Raw genomic sequence first — 18,866 nt, forward strand, 5'->3', positions numbered from 1 at the left:
TCCTAATGAGACATGATCTTCCTAGCTTGGTTATGATTAATGTTTTAGTTTTCCCCACAAAGCAGAGCCTCTTCAGTTTGTTACCACAAGCTTCTTTTTCCCGTCAGATATGTTAGTACATGTTCTCCTGTGTGTCACCCACACCTATGAATTCTCATGCTCTCCTAGGTTTCAGTTCATGAAAAACACACAGAGAGACAGAATCACCCCACAAAACTCCACCTTTCATTGAATGTCTGGGCTGGACTCGGTTATATGTGACAGAAGGTGATGCTGCAGAGAGGAGCTGGTTTTGACGGCACACATTCACTCTCTGTGGTTTTTCTCGACACTAGCGGCCAAGATTGAAACGTGTAGGTGAGGAAAGGAAAGAAGAGGAGGATGTGAGAACTTCCTCATACTGTTTGCAGTTTCACCCTTTGGGACACGGTGGTCGTGGCTGGTTGAAAAAGAGAAGCTGCTGTTCTGCATTTCATTTGACAAGAAGTGACAGTGTTTACCTGAACTGGCACGATAAAGTTAAATAGGCAGCCTGTGGGATAAAACTAAGTAAACAATACATTTAACATTTACATTTTCCTTATTTTCTTGTTACTCAAGTGATATTTCTGAGCTGTCCCACACAATATCATCCTCTACTTTATAGGAATAACAATAAAAAAAAAACATTCCTTGAATCCAGTAGTATTTCTTTTTTAAGTGGGGCTTCTGCAATGATCAGAAACAATGCTTTACTCTGAGTCATACAGACATATGAAGCTTTTGTCTGGGACACCTACTGCGTCTGTCACTGCTGTTTGATCGCATCCTAAAAAACAGAAGGGGAGAGGTGTTTTCTCTTCCTCTTCCGCTGCTTTGAAAGAGAAGCATAGGGAGACAGGCATGCTGTGTGAAACATGCAGCAATCATCTCTTGCTCGGAAAGGCATGTGTCGGTCATGGAAGGATTAAAACCTAATGTCTAAGCTTATGTTCTTTAAAAGCGCTCACAGAGATTTTTAGAAGGCACACATTGCACCAGTTCAAGCTTTTATTTGTAGATTTATTCAGCAGAATCATATTCAGATCGCTATTATTACACTTCCATACAGTGAAAATTCAGACATCAGCCCATCCACAATGATCAAAGAAAATCAAAATTGATTCAAACATTAGACATAACAGAACAAAATCACAGTTTATTTCATGAATACAGTCAAGCTGTGTTGCAGTGCCTGTATAACATTAATTATTACTCCCAGTAAATTATATGTTTACTTTTAACACAATGTTCCATGCAGACGCAAACAAAAATAACCTCAAAGCATACACAATCATCTGAGTGATAACACATTTTTGATTTTAGCATCGTTGATAAGAGTCACAGTTACAGAAAAGTTGCATATTTTTAGTCAACATTGCAAAAAGGTTTGTAAAAAACTAAAACATTAATTATATTTATTGGTTTTTATTTACAAAACATACTAATCACACGTTCCCTCTCTTTAATTCACATCAACTCTCTGCCAGTCACCATTTTTAACAGTGTCTGATCTGTACATGCAACATGCTTCACAGCTTTCAGTTACTTCATTTTTCAGTTCTGATCTGTTAATCTGATCTGCTCTCTTTTGCGCTATAAGCTACAATACCACATCCTCTTTAATCACTTGTGCTTAGAGACCTCCTTTCTCTGCAGGGGAGTGTCTCTTGAACATCCTCTTCATTTTCCTGTCAAGACTGAAATCAATGTTCCTTCAAACCTACATATTCTCACTAGTCTTTAATTAATTCTGTCGTTGTTCATCCTGGGACCCGTAAATTTACTTGTGTGCACTGTATCACCACTCTGTCTCCACCGTGTTCTAGTTTCTCTCTGAGACATCAGTGGCCTCATAAGTGCCATCCAACTTGTTTTGCTCTGGCTCATCTAGCTCCTGTTGCTGATCTTCTGAACTTGAGTCATAGACATATGACTGTCTGAGGACTGTTTCACGGCGGTACCCCTGCTCATCTCGCTCAGTATCAGATTCAGAAGATGTCTCTGACTCTAAGAGGTCCACCTGGCCACCTCTGGGATCTATAGATTTTCCACCTGCTGCTGCCTCCCCTTCAAATGTCTCATCCTCTAAATCTTGTTGGTACTTTTGTTGTTTCTGTCTCTTGTCTGGCCTCAGCTCATCAGGGCATTCCTGCCTTCTTTCTTCCAGCTCTTGGATGTACTGTTCCTCAGCTGCAGGCTCTTGTTGGTCTACCTCAGGGCTGTACTGGCTCCTTCTGTACAAGCTCTCCTCATCCTCTTCCTGACAAGAGCTTCCTGGGACGCTCTCGCCGTCCGACTGGGAGAGACGGAGGTTGGGCAGACCCGTGGGCTTCTGGGAGAGGTCAAATGGCTGCTCTTGGCTGAAGTGGGAGAGGAGGCCCATTGAGGTGGACAGGCAGAACCGCCCTCTTTGCTGAAAGACTGAAAACAAAGAAATAAGTGATCGTATTGGGCAACTTTTTGTGACAAAAAAATCTAAGCCATTTACAACATGTACATGCTTACGTCTCTCATCCAGGCCTCTGTCCATGACTCCATGTTTGACCTTCATGTGTCTGGTGAGGTTTCCCTTCAAGGTGAACTTGCTCGGGCAGTAGAGGCATTTGAAAGGTTTGCTGTCTGAGTGGAGATGCATGTGGCCCATTAGGTTGTGCATCCTGTTAAACTCCTTACCACAAAGCTGAAAGACAAGAAGTGCATTGTCATGTCAGTTTTCCTTACAAAGCAAACATTTTTTACACAATGTTAAAAGTAATTAAGTAATTACTGCTCTATTCTCAGTTCTTTCCATTTGATAAGTCTGACATAACTATCCGTCTGCATGTGTCATTCTGTGTAAAAAAAAACACATTCACTGATTAAATTACTAAAATGGATGTTGCATTAGCTGGGATTTCTTGCTATTGCAACAAATTCAGCAGCGCAACAGTTTTCAAAAATCTTCAGCAACATAAGTGTCAGTGTTGCCTGTGGAGAGGCACGGCAGGTGAGTAAGTGCTCCCTTGGCCCAGGACTCATTTGTATTCCACAAGTCCAAAAGTAGTGACAAGATCTCACTGCAACCTGACTGCCTTTAAAGCAAACCAACAGAGTTCAGATCACTTAAGATGCTCATCACAATGAGCCTCACTGATTAATTGTTGTGTGGCCTTTATTTCCTCTCTGAAGATTAGATTTGACAAAAGTAAAAATGTCAGATTTTTTTAGATTTAATTTTGGCTGGGTAATAAGGATAAACGAACATTTCATATTTTAGTATTCTTAAGAGAGTCTCTTTTCAGCAGGGTCCAGAAGTTTCTGCTCACAGTTGAAGAGCTGTTTGATATTTTTCAGGAGATTTCAAATAAATACCCCAGCAGCTAAGGGATTAAACAAATTAACCGTAACGTGTTAAAGTAAGCTTTAGTGGTGCTGGTAGGTGTGAACTTAACACAAAGGTGTATCAGATGTTTTTATGTGCAGCTTTATTTATCATCAAACTTGTTTTTTAAGTTCAAGTACAGTTATATTATTAACTAAAGGTAAGTTAAGCCCCATTAGTCTCATAATATTATTGATTATCTTGTTTTTGGATGGATTTATCCACAATAATTGCAAAGGATTTGGAAGGCGACAGACTGTTCAATAAAAAATCTTGAGCTACAAGGTTATTGTAAGCAGTCCGATTAAAGTAGTTCATTGGAACAAAAATGCAGTGGGAATCAAAGCTTCTCATAGAGTTACATAATCATCAGAATTCAGTAAATCAGTTTAGTAAAGACAACTTCCACCTGTGACTGTAGTAAACACTGTGAAAGAATCACAAGACAACAGGCCAACGTCAGCTGTGTATTATCGTTCTTTCTCCAACACATCTTCTTTGTTAGATGAGTAATTTTTCTCACAATGCCGAGGAGCAGAGCTACACGTAATCATGAATGAATGTGTGGGCATTTAGATACACACACACACCCTTTCTTCCTCCCTCTATCCCTGTTTCCCTCTTTCTCTCTGTCTTCCCCCCTCTCTCATTCCGCTTCGCACACACACAAGAAAAACAGAAAGCTTTAGACACAGAAAGAGAGAGGAAGCAACACTGAGACAGGGCCAGGAGGAGAACAGGGAAGGGCAACTCCTGCGCTGTCCTTCCTCTGCATTCTTTTTTATTAGGGTGGTCCTTTCCTTCAGGAGGAGAGAGGGACTGTAAACTGTCCAAGAGGACCGTGAGAAAACAGGAAGCTCCCTCCAGCAGCAGAGAAAGCGAGATGAAATCTATTTGCGGCCCCTGTTCTCCGGGGAGGCTGGGGGGGCCATTGTTAGAGAGGCAGTTTGTTCGGCAATATCCTTCCTATGGACAAGGAGGCTCCCACTCCCATAAGCCTCCCTGCTATCTGGTCATCGTCTCAGTCCTCACACCACACACTAAGGGCAAAACAAACACTCCAAAAGTGGGAAAATTCTTTAATGCAGCCGCTACAAAATTTTACTGGTTCAGATTGGTTAATTCTTACAAAATAAAAGCAGCACATGGACTTTGATGCTGCAACTGAAAAGTTCTGCTGTAACACTTTTGTTTGTTCTGGCAATACAGATAATCAGGTGGTTATGGTAAGGAGAGGACAAAGGGGTTGGTTTAAAAAGATGTCGAGGAGACATGAAAGCTTTAGAAAACGCAGCCCTGCATGATAAAACTATAATGTTTTGTCATGTACACATCATTGCATTTTAGAGTTTCTGATTCTACAGAATGACAACACCACCCTAACTCAGTTTCTTTAGTAATTATGATCACCACTAATTACTAAACTGATAACAACATTTTTCCCTGTGAGGACAGAGCATTTAAAAAAATGTTGAACAATGCCTTTAACTGGCAAACGAAAGAGAAACAAAACCCAAAAATGTCACCCAAGAGCCACATTTGACCAACCTTGCATTTGTAGGGCTTGATGTCTGAGTGCACAATCATATGAGCCTTGAGGGTCTGTTTTTGGACAAAACTCTTGAAGCACATGTGGCACTGATAGGCTCGTATGTTGGTGTGGATGAGGACATGGCGCTTCATGTTGGCCAACAGCGTAAACTCCCGACCACAAATACGACACTTGTGCTCCTTTACCCCCTGAAGTGACAGAATGAGTGGCATGAGAAAGATGAGTCAATCTTTTGCTTGAATCTTTTTCTCTCTTTTTTTTTTATGCATATATCTATAAGATTTTGCAAAAAAATAAATTAACATTGAATGATCAATGTTTTTGTTTCATTAAGGAGCTGGACCTGGTTAATGCAGCAAATATGTATACGTTTATAAGAAGCTACCAATAAAGCTACTGAAATAGGGAATGCAACATGAAAACTGAAATTCAAGAGGCTATAAATTATTTTAAGAGGCAGAATTTAAAGAGGTTTTGCTTTGAAGCTGCTGTGAACAACCTGTTTGGCTAGCGTCCAAACTCTGTAGATCATCTTTTCTGTTAAAAATGTAAATTATAAATAAAATGCCTTGACAATAAAACAGTGACAACCGTGACTGTTACAACAGTTTAAAGCCTAAAACCTGTTTTTATTGCCAACTCCAGTCAAAAATAGTGACATTTATTCTCCCCTTGGTTTGTTTTCAACCTACTTTGTGAGTGAGCGTGTGCTGTTTCAGGTGGTGTGACTGGATGAACTCCATCCCACACTCACTGCAGATGTACGGTCTGATGTCTTTGTGTTTCATCATGTGGTTCTGAAGCTGACTTGGATACTGGAAAGTCTTCTGACACTCCGTGCACCTGCAGGAACAACAAGCAATGTTCATACTGAGCCAAATACAGAAAACAAAATGTTAATGCACTAATACAGTTCTTTTGGAAATGCATATGCACTTTATTGTATATTTTTGGCTTGAGAAAACTGATACTACTCTCTTGCGTTTGCTTAGTGTGAGGCCAATAGCAGACAATAGCAGGTTAGCTGAACATAATGAATGGTAAAAGCAGGTGTAAACAAACTATTTGTTTCTGTCCAAATCTTACAAAACATTATTATTTCTAGTAATGATGCTAATCTTACTGGTCACCAGTAAAATGACATTTCTAAGACTATGAGCATCTGCTAAAACATCTTAAAATAAACTCAGTTATGAACAAAAGAGGGATTTCATGATCACCTGTACAGGGTGGGACCACGATGGACAGTCAGGTGCCTCTTCAGCTGGGCCAGAGTAGGGAAATCCAGACCACACTCCACACACACGTTCTCCTGCCCTTTTTCATGCTTCAGCTCATGGGCACGAAGCTCGCTGGGATAAGCAAAACCTCTACCACAGACGCTGCAGCTGCAGAAAGAAAATATAGATGAGGAGCAGGAGGTTAAAAAGAAGGGTTGCAATGAAAAGTAAAATTTGCCTGGGAAAATTCAGCTACCTGTATGGCTTCACATCACTGTGTTGCATCATGTGTCTCTTCAAGTGACTGGTCTGAGTGAATGCTTTGTGGCACACCTGGCACTTGTGAGGCCTCATGCCCTGGTGGGTGAGCAGGTGTGTGTGCAGGTGGCTCAGCTGCTTAAACAGCTTCCCACAGAGGTGACAGCCATGTGGCTTAATGCCGCTGTGGCCCAGGATGTGTGTGACCAGATTGTACTTGGAGGTGTAAGACTTTTCACACATGCGGCACTTCCACCGCTTCTGGTCCCCACCGACATCCACGTAGTAGCTGTCGTCCACGTGCACATTGAGACTGAGCTTCTCAGTGCTTGTTGTCCCACTTCGAGGAGGTCCGTCACAGGCAGACTGACTGGAGCGGAGGTCCTCTCTGGGGTAGAAAGCACCTGGAGAGAGGTGCATGACAGGCCCGGGCATGAAGAAGGGGAATGGTAGAAGGCTGTGAGGAAGGGGTGGGAAGTAGGGAGGATGGAGAAGGAAAGGAGAGGGGGGCCAAACAGGGGATGGACTAAGAGGCTCCTGTTTCACCTGGACAGGTAGACTCACACCTGGTGATCTGTGATGAAACTGCAGCCTGTTGAGCTCAATCATCCCTGGGATTGGTTTAGAAGATGAGGAGGAAATGGATCGAGGAAGGAGGGAGAAGGGGCTGTGGGAGAGGTCCATTGTCTTCTTACTGCTGCTCTCTTCTGCCTCCTCAGCTTCTCTATCAGGAGATTCACCTTCCTGGGCGTCCATTTTGAGAGGAATTCTTTTCCGTTTTTGGGATCCTTCCTTTTGGGTGTACCCGGAGCCAAGCATAGAAAAGAATGCAGGTGAGCTGAAAGGACTGTAGGTGTCTCTGGTGGGTGATATGACAGGATAACTGGTTGGGGAGAACCTTGGTGGCTTGATATAAAGCGGGGCTGGGCTTAGGTAGAAACTGCGCTGAGATGTTTGTCGCAGCTCATCTCTACGGGGAGGACTTCCACTTGGTGAGAAGTTTGCCGCGTCTTTTTCCATATTTTTTTCTGCACAGAAAAGAAAAGTGTTTAATTGTCTTTAACCAAAAATCCACTAAATTAACACATTCTGAACATACTGTAGTCTTTTGCAGGTTCGGGGGAAAACCAGTGAGCTTCCCAGACATCTGCGGCTTCACCTCATCTCAGTTTGGGGCCATATAAACTCAAAACACAAATGCAAATATCTGACAGTCATTTCTGTCAATTCTATATTGATTAGATGTGGAATTAAAAGAACCCTGTCTCCAGTTCTGATCCATCAATTTGGATTTTCAGATTTTTTAAACCTGTCCAAGGTGTACCCTCCATCCCACCCAATGACAGCTGGGTTAGGCTCCAGCCCCCCTGTGACTCTAAAAGTGGATTAAGCGGGTATAGAAAATGGATGGATGAATGGATTTTTCTTGAATTGCAACAGAAATGCACAGAAATCTCAGCACACAACTAGTGAAGAGCTCTTTTAAACCTAAATTAGTCATTTGAACATTTATCATTATCATCATTTAGATTAAAATGATAATAATTTATCAATAGACAAGCTGCATGGAGTCTTTGACCTTCACTAAGGTCATTTTGTTTGTTGGTTTGTTGGCATGTCAGCCAGGGTAGACACTTTCTAACTGATGCAGATTTGATGAAATTTGGTGGACATATAGAGCATAGGTTAAAGGAGTATCCATTATGTTTCAGGTGCAGTTCCAATTCTTTTTTTTTTAGAATCTCCAGATATACATAAGGGGTGAGGTTAGATGCTCAAAATACATGGTTAGGTCACATGGTTAAGTAAACATGTTAATACATTTTTAAACTCCTGGGTCGTTGTTTCAGTCTCATAACACTGATGCTGTCCAATACAAAACAAAACCATAGTAAGGCTTTTCCATCCCACAATTTTTAACCATGAATTACATTACTGTGTTTTCCACATGTGCACAAATGTTCATATTACTCATATTCTTGTGAAACTGGGCAGGGAATTTTGTTGTATTTTGTCCTATGTTGTTTTGTTTTGCACTCTGGCCACAGCAGAGAAGAAGAAGGAAAAAAAAAAAACCTTTGATAAATCAAAATATTCACCAATTCACAATTTCACATCTGGTATCAGTATCAAACACATCATTTGGATGAAGAATAGAAGAAAGGGCATGCAGTGACTCTGTGTCTGGTTTCTGTTGATGATGCGAAGCTATTACTCAGAAGAGCTCTGGGGAAGAATCCTTGTGGGTGCATTGTGTTGTCAACACCCACACCTTTCAGTGCTCAGCCTGAAACGTTTCACTTCTTTCTTTTTCACAGATCTCCTGAAATTAGGAAGTTCTCTATGAAATCGCCACCTTTACCTCTTGCATGCACTTTTCGCTTCTCTATCTCTTTTTTCTCTACCCTGCTCATCTTTTTTTTCCTACTAATTGAAGAACTTCTCCATTTTCTCCTTCACTGTCTGTGCTACATGGTGTTTTCATCCGGATCTCTGGAAGCAGCACGAATTGTGAAATCAGAACAACAAGATGGGGATATAAATTATATCTCAACTTCAGCTTGTGCGTACGTTAAGGTAGATGATGATTGTTGTGGATGAAAAGATGGTAACTGTTAAAGGGGAACTGTCTTACTTCTGCATGACATTCAAAATAGCACTTTGTTGTTCACATCATTATCATCATTCTATTCCTATAACTAATACACAGCTTATTGATAAATATCTGAAGAGATCTATTCCGATGCACTGTACCATGACCCCAACATCATCTTTTTTTTCTATTAGAGATAAGAATCCTGGTTGCTTATGCAGAGGCTTAAACTGCTCTTCCCATATTAGATGTAAATTCACATTTGAACAGATATAGATCGGCGAGTGAAGATTATTTCAAGGTGTATCAATCACCAGGTTACATGCTCAAGCAGCTCAGAACACAGTGGAACATTCAGAGAAAGTGTGCATCTTAAGATGTCTTGTTTAGTTTTCTAAACTAAAACCTAAAGATAGTTATGAAGGTAAAAAAAATTAAATTAAATTAAACGTCATGAATGCTCATAATCTAGAGGCTCTCATTTTGTTTTATTTTGGTACAGATGCTTGAAATATATTAACTTTACCAGAACAGCAAATTTGCAAATCTTGATTTCCTCAATTACACAACTTTTTCTGTTCTTAACGTATGCATCCGGACTTACATACTTTAAGAACGCGTAGAATGGCACACTGAAAAGATTAGGTTTTGAGATGATTTTGTAAATCTATCTACATGAAACAGACAGTGCAACCCATGCAAGATCAAGAGATGTCTCTTCGTATAGGTGGATGATGAAAATGCATTACAGAGAATTGGATGTAAATGTGTGAGAGGTGATGTACAGGGAAAATAATCCACATGCAGAGTGCAAGACGAATGTTATACAGCCTCTTCTTGGTATTTTGTAACAGCCTCAAAAATAAGCAAAGTTTTTATCTTAAATGCTCTCCTGGACACTGCTCTTCACTTTTCCTGCTTAAGTAGCTCCACGCAGAGACTCCTGCCTGTTTGCCACAGTGTACATTCCAAACAATCCATTAAAATTGAAGCTCCTCCTTACATACCAGTCCGTGCCATGCAAGTGTGTATCCTGTGAAGCTGCAGGGTAGCCTGTTTATGTGTAACTTACCAGCTGAGTGTAGCAGAGTGTGTTTTCTGTGATGCTGTGGCTGAGGTGCTGCCGCTGCTGTACCTGAACCAACGTTCTCTTCCTCTTGCTTGCACTGCAGCTCTCCTGACAATGAGCCGCCCGTCCACGGATAGCATTTGAAGTGACTTAAGAAAGAGAACAGGAACAATCACTTTGTTCTCATTTTTCAGATGAGTACCTTCGGAGAGAAGGAAGGAAGGGAGGGGAGAGGAAGTCAACAAGCCTAGTGCCTTCCTGCAGAAAAATAAGGAAACACTAGATAGACATCTCCATTTCTCTATGAAATAGGGATTTGCACGACTTTTGGAGGACCGTGAGGAGGCAAGAGTTGATGTTTCATAAACAAACAATACGATTTGAATGATTAAGAGCCGAAAGGTGACAGGTCATGATGGGTCATGATCCGTCTGTTAAAACCATTCAGCTATTTATATTTTGTTTTCATAAGATTACATGAGTGAAATCTTCTTTTTTTAGATTGAATCTAAAATATGTCTGTTGAACTGAATGGGTTAGTTGCAAGAGACAAAGGCAACAGTCAGATATCAGGTCATAGTGTTCATAATTGAGGGGTCGTGAGCTGTGACAGCACTGCACAACACAAACACATTCTGTTACCCCTTTTTTTTTATTTTCACTCCCTTGTTTGTGGTTTTCTTGTAGTTTATTACCCTATAGATTTATTATTTTATACTGTCTATCCCTTGGAAAAGCATGGCGGAGGAAAACACTAACAAACCCTCAGAAATGTAGGCATAAATACATTAAATGTGTTTGCACAACCACTAGGAGGCAAGAGTGACCAAGAGTCCAATTCATTCCACTTCAATGTCTTATTTGTGACTGCGGTCATGTAGTATGAGCTGACTCCGGGTATGAAATCTAAATAAACCGACTTCCTGCTGCTCACTTTTAGCATAACAGTTATCTATTATTAACTGAAAAGAGGTGGAAATTGCAGTAATTGAGCTCTTATCATTGTGGAGGTGGAGTGGTCTTTTATGGGTTGTGGGCAATCATTAGCTGTGTTAATTAGCTCATAAGACCAATTAACCTAAGACCTGGGCAACATGTGTGTCAGTTCCTGTGAGGAATTAAACACTTTATTAACACAAAAGGAAAATCGAAAGTGTGTCTCTGTTGTCGTCATCAGTGCGTTAGCTTACATACATCTGCTCTGCAAAAAACGTGGCATTGACTCCGCAGGCCGAGGCACAGAAACAGGCCTCTTCTCATGACCTTTCAGTCCAGCTGTAATCCAGGAGCTTTTGGATTTCCTCTCGACATGGCAGGGAAATGTTCTTAAAAAATGTAGTTGTTTTTTTAAAGAAACAGATCAAAGTTGGACCACCCTCATGCCCACTGATAATATGAATAATTTTATTTCCATATGCCCTTCTTGACCTCCCTGATTTCCAACCAATTCTAACATGCACGGTCACGCTCCACGAGCCCTTCTTTAATCAGTCTTCACAAAAAGTAGCAAAACGAGCCACGAAACTTCCTGGCCCTTTGACCTGCCCCCTGCTCAGTGGTCAGCTTCATCTTAGGAGGTGACTGTAACTAAAAAGGGCTCATTACGGATTTCTAAGTGGCTTTTGGCTTTCTCTGTCACTCTCAAAAGGTGCTTTGGAAGTATATAAGACATGTCTGTAGTACCAGACAAGACAGAGACCTCAGCAATCACCTGGGAGCAACTTAAACAGAAACTTGAAGAAACTATTGAGTAGGGTTTAATCTTGGAACATTTGCGTGGCTTAGATTTTGACATACGTCTAAATATCTTTCCTGTTTTTAACTTCATTTTGAACAGAAATGACTAGAGCTGCTGTCTACGTTTGCCTGCTTTTCCTCCTGTCTGTATGTTCAGCGTGTTACATCTCTAACTGCCCCATTGGTGGTAAGAGGGCCATCATGGACGCACCACTGCGCAAGGTGAGCTGCTTTTATCCATCTTTACATTTCATTTTGAGGCTGCAAATTCCAATGTAAGAGCTGTCATAGTAGAAAAATTAAACGTAGGGAAAACATCAGTGGAAAAAAAGATGGAAATCTCTGGCGGAGCAAAGAATGTTGGAACCATCCTCCATCACAGACAAACTTTAAATAGTTGAGGTTCAAATTCAGTAAAACATCAAGAATAACCGCTTTTCCCCTCCTTTAGTGCATGTCTTGTGGTCCTGGAGACAGGGGTCACTGCTTTGGCCCCAGCATCTGCTGTGGGGAGGGTCTGGGCTGTGTACTGGGCTCCCCAGAGGCTGCTCACTGTGTGGAGGAGAACTACCTGCTGACTCCCTGCCAAGCAGGAGGTAGACCCTGTGGGTCAGAGGGAGGACGTTGTGCTGCTACAGGACTCTGCTGTGATGCAGGTCAGAAATGTTAGCGTATATAAGCATGAGCAGAAACCAATGATCCCAAACTGTCAAAATACTTCCTGGGAAGTAAAAGTTCTGTAATTCAACCTGCCTTTAATGTAATCCAACAAAAGTATTGTACTCTAAACCAAATTTGCTCAACTCATGAGAGTTAGTCAGTCTGCAAGAGAGCAAGTTGTAGTGTCATATTTAATATTTTTCACTAAGATTTAAACATTAAAATTTTATTAGCTGACAGACATATGTTTAGTTTACATTCTCATTAGAGGTAAAATCTCTCTCATACATATTATAAAGTTCAAGAAGAAAAAGTACTTGATTAATCTATGTGACTTTCTCCAATATTGACTGTAGCATGTGCAATTTGGTTTTCATTCCAGTTCCTTACATTTGAATACATTTTAAAGTTTTTACTGTTTTTTTGTATCGATTCCTAATGAAGATAAATAGATTTTTTTTTAAATATGGAATTAAATGTATTGCTTCAGCTATGGTAAACTTCTAAATTTGCCCTGTTGATCTGAAAGAAATACAGCTAATCAAATAGTGTAAAGCTGAAAAAAATTATTGAAGTAATAGCATCTATTGCATTGTTGTGAAAATCCTGCCACAGAAAGCTGCACCACAGATCAATCCTGCCTCATTGATGAGGATGGATATGACCAAACCAGCCAGTTCGAAGGCAGCGACCCCAGCGATATCATCCTCAGGCTCCTGCATCTGACTGGCCGCACTTCTCACCGAACCCACCAATGAGCTGCTGCTTGGACCATAAATGGAACAAAGAGTTCATACTGTATAGTTGTGTTTCTGTATGTTTGTCATCACTTTTTGCTCTTTGCTTTGGAATGCTTCTGTAGAGTGCCTCCGTCAATATATTTTTATGTATGAAAATAGGGATGAATACAGACAGATCATCCAGATATCTGCATGCTGAAATAAAGTTTGGAGAGAGTATAAGACGTTGCTTTTTATTTCAAAGGTGCCTGATTGAAAACACTTTTCAAAATTAAAAAATATATATCTGCTACACATTAAAGAACAATTCAGCATAGGTATTGTCAGGATCTGTGTTCGATTGTGTTCCGCTATCATTAGCGTACAAAGCCCACAGCCGTCTTAATCTCTAAGATCCTCCTCACTGTGTGTTTTTCTAGTACCTCCAGTGACACAATATCAATGTTGCAACAGTTGAGGTGATTATCTTATCACCTTTGGTCCATTTTTTTTTAACTTCGTGGTGAAACCATATCATATTCTTGAGGTGAAAACAAAAAAAGGTTAAAGACAGCAGAAGGAAGAATTATCATAACATAACTATAAATTCACGCTGAAGTTGTACAGGACTGAAATATTTAGCTAAATATTAGCTACAGCTAGTCTGTACTCTGAGTGCTCTCTATATTCTTCAAAAAAAATCTTATCTTCAAAAATGACATCTGACTAAAGTACCTTTGGAGTCAAATGTTGACCATAGTTCACATTGTGCAAATGTGCACAAAGAGGGTTTTACCAATTGCTAAAAAGTAAAGTATTCTTTAGATTATTGACAGAGCAATGATATCCCAGAAAACATGAATTCAACATGCATTTTAAGACAAGATCGTTGCAAGTATAACTTACACATACACTGTGAAATCTTTCTAAGCAGTTTTTCTTTTAACATTATCTTATAAGTACTATCTGCATTTTCATGTTTTCCAGCAGTATTTGCAGCCCAACTGCAGCTAAATTGTAGCAACTTGATTTAAAATAAGACATTCACTGGGAAGAAAAAAAAAATCTCTACAACTGATTTATCTTAAACATTTTCAAATGATGACAAGAAGAAAAAGAGAAAGTCCTGGACAAAAGATGGAAACAAAACCTTAGTGAAAGCTGTCTAGAAAAAATAACAAATTAAAAGAAGGAACAGATTTCAGGGTGCATGGAAGGAAGGTAGGAATAAGTATGTGAGAAAACATCAACTAGGAAAGTGATCGAAACCGTGGACAGTTGTTGGGGCAGGATACATGCAATGTCATCATACTTTTGTTTTGGACTTTTGCGATCCATCCCCCCATTTGTATACATCAAAATGCTGTCTCTACTTTCTTCTTTTTTCTCTACACTGAGGATTACCAAACTTTGGTCAATTGGCTCTGTACCTCTTTTATCTCCCTGCTGGCTCTTATCTGCTGTGGTCGATCTTCTCTGTGAGCGCGGCTGCATGAAGTGGCCTGCCGCTGCCTTAATTGGTGTCACCTGTGGTTAATCATTGAGCCGCTGTGGTCTGTGAGTATAAAAGAGGCAGATAACCACCTTTTGGTCTATCGTTGCTCTCTACCACCATGTCTTTTTCTGGAAAGTACCAACTGGAGTCTCAGGAGAACTTTGAGCCTTTCATGAAGGCTATGGGTGAGTTGAGTCGACAGTAAAGTTTCATGTTTTGTTTTTTTTGGTAAAATCATCTTTGTTTTAGAGCGTTCGCACACTATTTAAAGTGTTCTAACTAGCTTTTTGTCACAGGTCTTCCTGATGACCTCATCCAGAAAGGAAAAGACATCAAGAGTATCTCTGAGATTGAGGAGAGTGGTGATCATTTCAAAGTGACAATTACTACTGGCTCAAAAGTTTTGTCCAACACCTTCACCATTGGACAGGAGACTGAGCTGGAGACGATGACTGGAGAGAAGGTCAAGGTAAACCAATACGTTTTAAAACAAAAAACTGCCTGTTGAATCATCATTTTCAAAATGATTTGAACACCAAGTTTTTAATTCTTGGCCTGTGTATCAAAGGGGGTCGTTCAGCGTGAAGGCAACAAGCTGAAAGTCTGTCTGAAGGGAATAGAATCACTCACAGAGCTGGTGGATGGGAACACAATTGTCAACGTGAGTATGGAGGTGATTGGTAACTTGATCTCAGTGCTACATCTTGAACACTAATTTTTGTTTTCTTCTTTCAACAGACTATGACTCTTGGTAACATTGTATACAAGAGGACAAGCAAACGCATTTAAATGTGTACACTTGACATGATAATAAAAGAACAAAAGCAACTGCTGTCGTAGTTTTCTTTTACCAAATCTGCTTGCATCTTTCACTCCATGCTGGTGGGTAAAGTTCACGAGGTGATTAAGTCGGAAGGGTTTAAAAGAAGCATTGGGTGCATTAAGGGGTCGACTGCAGATCTGCACAAGGTAGAGTTGCAAAGTCCAGTTGTGTGCTGTAAGGATTCCACAGGATCAACATACTTCAACTAGTGACAACTTTCTTTTCTCTTTTTTTTGCTGGAGCTGCAGAGCAGTCAACAAATTTTTATGAAAAGTCTTCACTGATATGAAGTTCAACCAAAACTCACTGAAAAGGTAACATCAAAAAACTAGCCACATACTGAGGTTTCTCCTTAATGCAATGTGGCAAGTAAACAAGCATGCACTTTTATTTACTAGGACTTGCTTAAAAAATGTACAGCTCTTCTGCGGTATCAGAATCCTAGTATCTGTTCTGGCAGTGAGATGCTGAACCAGTCGCATGTATCGGTACTGAGCTCCAGTGAACATTGAGTTGTAGCGTCCAGTGACCACCAGCAGCATAAAGCTTTTTCATTCATAGGAAAGACATATTTGCTGAATTCTGCATTTATAAACGAGACAGGTGTGACAAGACATATTTTTAATGAAAAGTGTTACTACAAAATGTGAGCAATACAAAAATTGGCCGTGTGACTAAAATGTGTAGACTCTCACACCAAAATGGCAACAAAAGGCTCTCTCCACTGCAATACTATGATTTTGCTACTTCCTCGGGTGGAAAAGGTTCTTGATTCCCTCCTCCAGACTTTGATTCATGTATCATGGTCATTGGTTTGTTTTAACCCAGCAAAATGCTGTCTCTACTTTCTTCTTTTTTCTCTACACTGAGGATTACCAAACTTTGGTCAATTGGTTCTGTACCTCTTTTATCTCCCTGCTGGCTCTTATCTGCTGTGGTCGATCTTCTCTTCTTCTTCTTCTTTGATGTTTAATGGCAGCTGGCATCCTTGGTGCTGCATATGCCGCCATCTACTGGACTAAATTTCTTTTTTTTTCTTTCTTATTTCTTCTTTTCTTTATTCTTTTGATTATTCCAGTATTTACCAAGAATCTTGTTATTCTCCTCCCTTATTTATACTTAGCAGATTCTACTATGTCGATCTTCTCTGTGAGCGCGGCTGCATGAAGTGGCCTGCCGCTGCCTTAATTGGTGTCACCTGTGGTTAATCATTGAGCAGCTGTGGTCTGTGAGTATAAAAGAGGCAGATAATCACCTTTTGGTCTATCGTTTCTCTCTACCACCATGTCTTTTTCTGGAAAGTACCAACTGGAGTCTCAGGAGAACTTTGAGCTTTTCATGAAGGCTATGGGTGAGTTGAGTCGACAGTAAAGTTTCATGTTTTGTTTTTTTTGGTAAAATCATCTTTGTTTTAGAGCGTTTGCACACTATTTAAAGTGTTCTAACTAGCTTTTTGTCACAGGTCTTCCTGATGACCTCATCCAGAAAGGAAAAGACATCAAGAGTATCTCTGAGATTGAGGAGAGTGGTGATCATTTCAAAGTGACAATTACTACTGGCTCAAAAGTTTTGTCCAACACCTTCACCATTGGACAGGAGACTGAGCTGGAGACGATGACTGGAGAGAAGGTCAAGGTAAACCAATACGTTTTTAAAAAAAAAAAAAAAAAAACTGCCTGTTGAATCATCATTTTCAAAATGATTTGAACACCAAGTTTTTAATTCTTGGCCTGTGTATCAAAGGGGGTCGTTCAGCGTGAAGGCAACAAGCTGAAAGTCTGTCTGAAGGGAATAGAATCACTCACAGAGCTGGTGGATGGGAACACAATTGTCAACGTGAGTATGGAGGTGATTGGTAACTTGATCTCAGTGCTACATCTTGAACACTAATTTTTGTTTTCTTCTTTCAACAGACTATGACTCTTGGTAACATTGTATACAAGAGGACAAGCAAACGCATTTAAATGTGTACACTTGACATGATAATAAAAGAACAAAAGCAACTGCTGTCGTAGTTTTCTTTTACCAAATCTGCTTGCATCTTTCACTCCATGCTGGTGGGTAAAGTTCACGAGGTGACTAAGTCGGAAGGGTTTAAAAGATGCATTGGGTGCATTAAGGGGTCGACTGCAGATCTGCACAAGGTAGAGTTGCAAAGTCCAGTTGTGTGCTGTAAGGATTCCACAGGATCAACATACTTCAACTAGTGACAACTTTCTTTTCTCTTTTTTTGCTGGAGCTGCAGAGCAGTCAACAAATTTTTATGAAAAGTCTTCACTGATATGAAGTTCAACCAAAACTCACTGAAAAGGTAAAATCAAACTAGAAAAAGCTGTTCCTGCGAAACAGCTGTGAGACTGCTTTTTAAGTTGAATGGGATTAGTTGAACATGCTCAAAAAGCTGAATCTAGTGAAAATTTATCAGAAATCAAGTGAGTAATAGTTAAAATGGCTTCAGTGTAATATACAGCAGGGAGTGGAAGAGTGATGTCATCAGTGATGTCATCAGTGACAGGAATGTTTGTAATCAACTGCTGCTTAACAGCTCTCTCCCTGTATAACCTGCAGAAATTGCATTTTGGATACTATGACCTCCTGTGAGAAAACCGGAAGAGCGAGGAAAATAATTTGAAGACCGTAAGAAGCAGAAGGCTTGGAGGAACGCAGCAATGTAGTTTTTATTTGAAAGGAGTGAAAAAAATTTAAACGGCAGCGAGTTGAACACAGTTGAACCTGTCTCTGGCGTTCCACCAAATTTCCATTGGAGTTAGTGAGAGAAATTGAAAGGTTTCTCTCGCTTCAAGGCTCATAGCTGAAATTCTGTAAATGTGAGCTCTTTAGTAGTTGCATCAGCTGAAAGAGGACAAGTGTACCTACATTTTAAGGTATAATTTGTTTGTCTGAGTTAAACAGCATGAAAGTTAGAGGAATTTGTTTGAAAATCAGAAAATGTTAAAATGATCAGTCTGCCACTCTAATCTTCTCATTCATAAAAATCAAGAAGGAGCAAAAATTTCATGTTTTTTAAACTGTCATATTTCAAAATTGACTTAATATTTTAAAAAGCTGAATAATTTGGTAATAGCTTAATGTCTTGTGAACATTTTACAGTTTGAATGGTGTCTCCAGCTGAATGTATGTTGAAGTAGTTAGGTTGGAAAGAGGAGGAAGTTTTTAAAGAGTTGAAAGAAATTGCCATTCATTTGAATGACGGGAAAATTTGAATTAAAAGTTAAATAGTTTAAAAAGTGTAAAAGATATCAACACCAAAAGTCATAGCATAAATCTCCTGAAGGAGCTGAACGTTTGATACCAAAATTGTTGAAATCGGTGAAAGATTGCAGGAGTAGTTAAGTGC

General features: G+C 40.0%; 4 protein-coding genes across 5 annotated transcripts; 3 read left to right on the top strand and 1 right to left on the bottom strand.

The window, feature by feature from the left end:
• Positions 1-1,020: 1,020 nt before the first annotated feature.
• Positions 1,021-7,456, bottom strand: znf366 (zinc finger protein 366). Of its 2 annotated transcripts, XM_072387689.1 has the most exons (6): positions 6,411-7,456; positions 6,155-6,322; positions 5,627-5,777; positions 4,931-5,122; positions 2,527-2,701; positions 1,021-2,442 (listed from the first exon to the last, which is right to left on the bottom strand). In XM_072387689.1, exons 1-6 carry the CDS (start codon positions 7,430-7,432, stop codon positions 1,844-1,846), a joined length of 2,307 nt encoding a protein of 768 aa, XP_072243790.1. In that variant the 5' UTR covers positions 7,433-7,456; the 3' UTR covers positions 1,021-1,843. The 2 variants fall into 2 exon arrangements, with proteins under 2 accessions (XP_072243790.1, XP_072243791.1); XM_072387690.1 differs by lacking the exon at positions 4,931-5,122.
• A 4,287-nt stretch (positions 7,457-11,743) lies between these two features.
• LOC140309125 (isotocin-neurophysin IT 1-like) lies at positions 11,744-13,442 on the top strand. Its single transcript, XM_072386954.1, has 4 exons — positions 11,744-11,824; positions 11,912-12,033; positions 12,263-12,467; positions 13,087-13,442. Exons 2-4 carry the CDS (start codon positions 11,914-11,916, stop codon positions 13,227-13,229), a joined length of 468 nt encoding a protein of 155 aa, XP_072243055.1. The 5' UTR covers positions 11,744-11,824; positions 11,912-11,913; the 3' UTR covers positions 13,230-13,442.
• A 1,320-nt stretch (positions 13,443-14,762) lies between these two features.
• Positions 14,763-15,513, top strand: LOC140309718 (fatty acid-binding protein, liver-type-like). Its single transcript, XM_072387691.1, has 4 exons — positions 14,763-14,870; positions 14,982-15,154; positions 15,254-15,346; positions 15,424-15,513. The coding sequence occupies exons 1-4, from the start codon at positions 14,804-14,806 to the stop codon at positions 15,472-15,474; spliced, it is 384 nt and encodes a 127-aa protein (XP_072243792.1). The 5' UTR covers positions 14,763-14,803; the 3' UTR covers positions 15,475-15,513.
• Positions 15,514-16,767: 1,254 nt separating this feature from the next.
• Positions 16,768-17,511, top strand: LOC140309719 (fatty acid-binding protein, liver-type-like). Its single transcript, XM_072387692.1, has 4 exons — positions 16,768-16,859; positions 16,971-17,143; positions 17,252-17,344; positions 17,422-17,511. Exons 1-4 carry the CDS (start codon positions 16,793-16,795, stop codon positions 17,470-17,472), a joined length of 384 nt encoding a protein of 127 aa, XP_072243793.1. The 5' UTR covers positions 16,768-16,792; the 3' UTR covers positions 17,473-17,511.
• Positions 17,512-18,866: the final 1,355 nt, after the last annotated feature.

Source organism: Leuresthes tenuis, unplaced genomic scaffold, assembly GCF_036924035.1.
Source record: "Leuresthes tenuis unplaced genomic scaffold, fLeuTen1.0.hap1 SCAF_6, whole genome shotgun sequence".
NCBI lineage: Eukaryota > Metazoa > Chordata > Actinopteri > Atheriniformes > Atherinopsidae > Leuresthes > Leuresthes tenuis.

Excerpts from the sequence above, each read along its gene's own strand:
- LOC140309125 (XM_072386954.1), top strand. The coding sequence starts at position 11,914 with ATGACTAGAGCTGCTGTCTACGTTTGCCTGCTTTTCCTCCTGTCTGTA. Across the intron at positions 12,034-12,262 it reads TGGACGCACCACTGCGCAAG|TGCATGTCTTGTGGTCCTGG; the intron begins GTGAGCTGCTTT and ends CCCCTCCTTTAG. Across the intron at positions 12,468-13,086 it reads AGGACTCTGCTGTGATGCAG|AAAGCTGCACCACAGATCAA; the intron begins GTCAGAAATGTT and ends ATCCTGCCACAG.
- znf366 (XM_072387689.1), bottom strand. The coding sequence starts at position 7,432 with ATGGAAAAAGACGCGGCAAACTTCTCACCAAGTGGAAGTCCTCCCCGT. Across the intron at positions 6,323-6,410 it reads AGTGATGTGAAGCCATACAG|CTGCAGCGTCTGTGGTAGAG; the intron begins GTAGCTGAATTT and ends TTCTTTCTGCAG. Across the intron at positions 2,702-4,930 it reads TCAAGCCCTACAAATGCAAG|CTTTGTGGTAAGGAGTTTAA; the intron begins GTTGGTCAAATG and ends CTTGTCTTTCAG.
- LOC140309719 (XM_072387692.1), top strand. The coding sequence starts at position 16,793 with ATGTCTTTTTCTGGAAAGTACCAACTGGAGTCTCAGGAGAACTTTGAG. Across the intron at positions 17,144-17,251 it reads TGACTGGAGAGAAGGTCAAG|GGGGTCGTTCAGCGTGAAGG; the intron begins GTAAACCAATAC and ends TGTGTATCAAAG. Across the intron at positions 17,345-17,421 it reads ATGGGAACACAATTGTCAAC|ACTATGACTCTTGGTAACAT; the intron begins GTGAGTATGGAG and ends TTCTTTCAACAG.
- LOC140309718 (XM_072387691.1), top strand. The coding sequence starts at position 14,804 with ATGTCTTTTTCTGGAAAGTACCAACTGGAGTCTCAGGAGAACTTTGAG. Across the intron at positions 14,871-14,981 it reads GCCTTTCATGAAGGCTATGG|GTCTTCCTGATGACCTCATC; the intron begins GTGAGTTGAGTC and ends TTTTTGTCACAG. Across the intron at positions 15,155-15,253 it reads TGACTGGAGAGAAGGTCAAG|GGGGTCGTTCAGCGTGAAGG; the intron begins GTAAACCAATAC and ends TGTGTATCAAAG.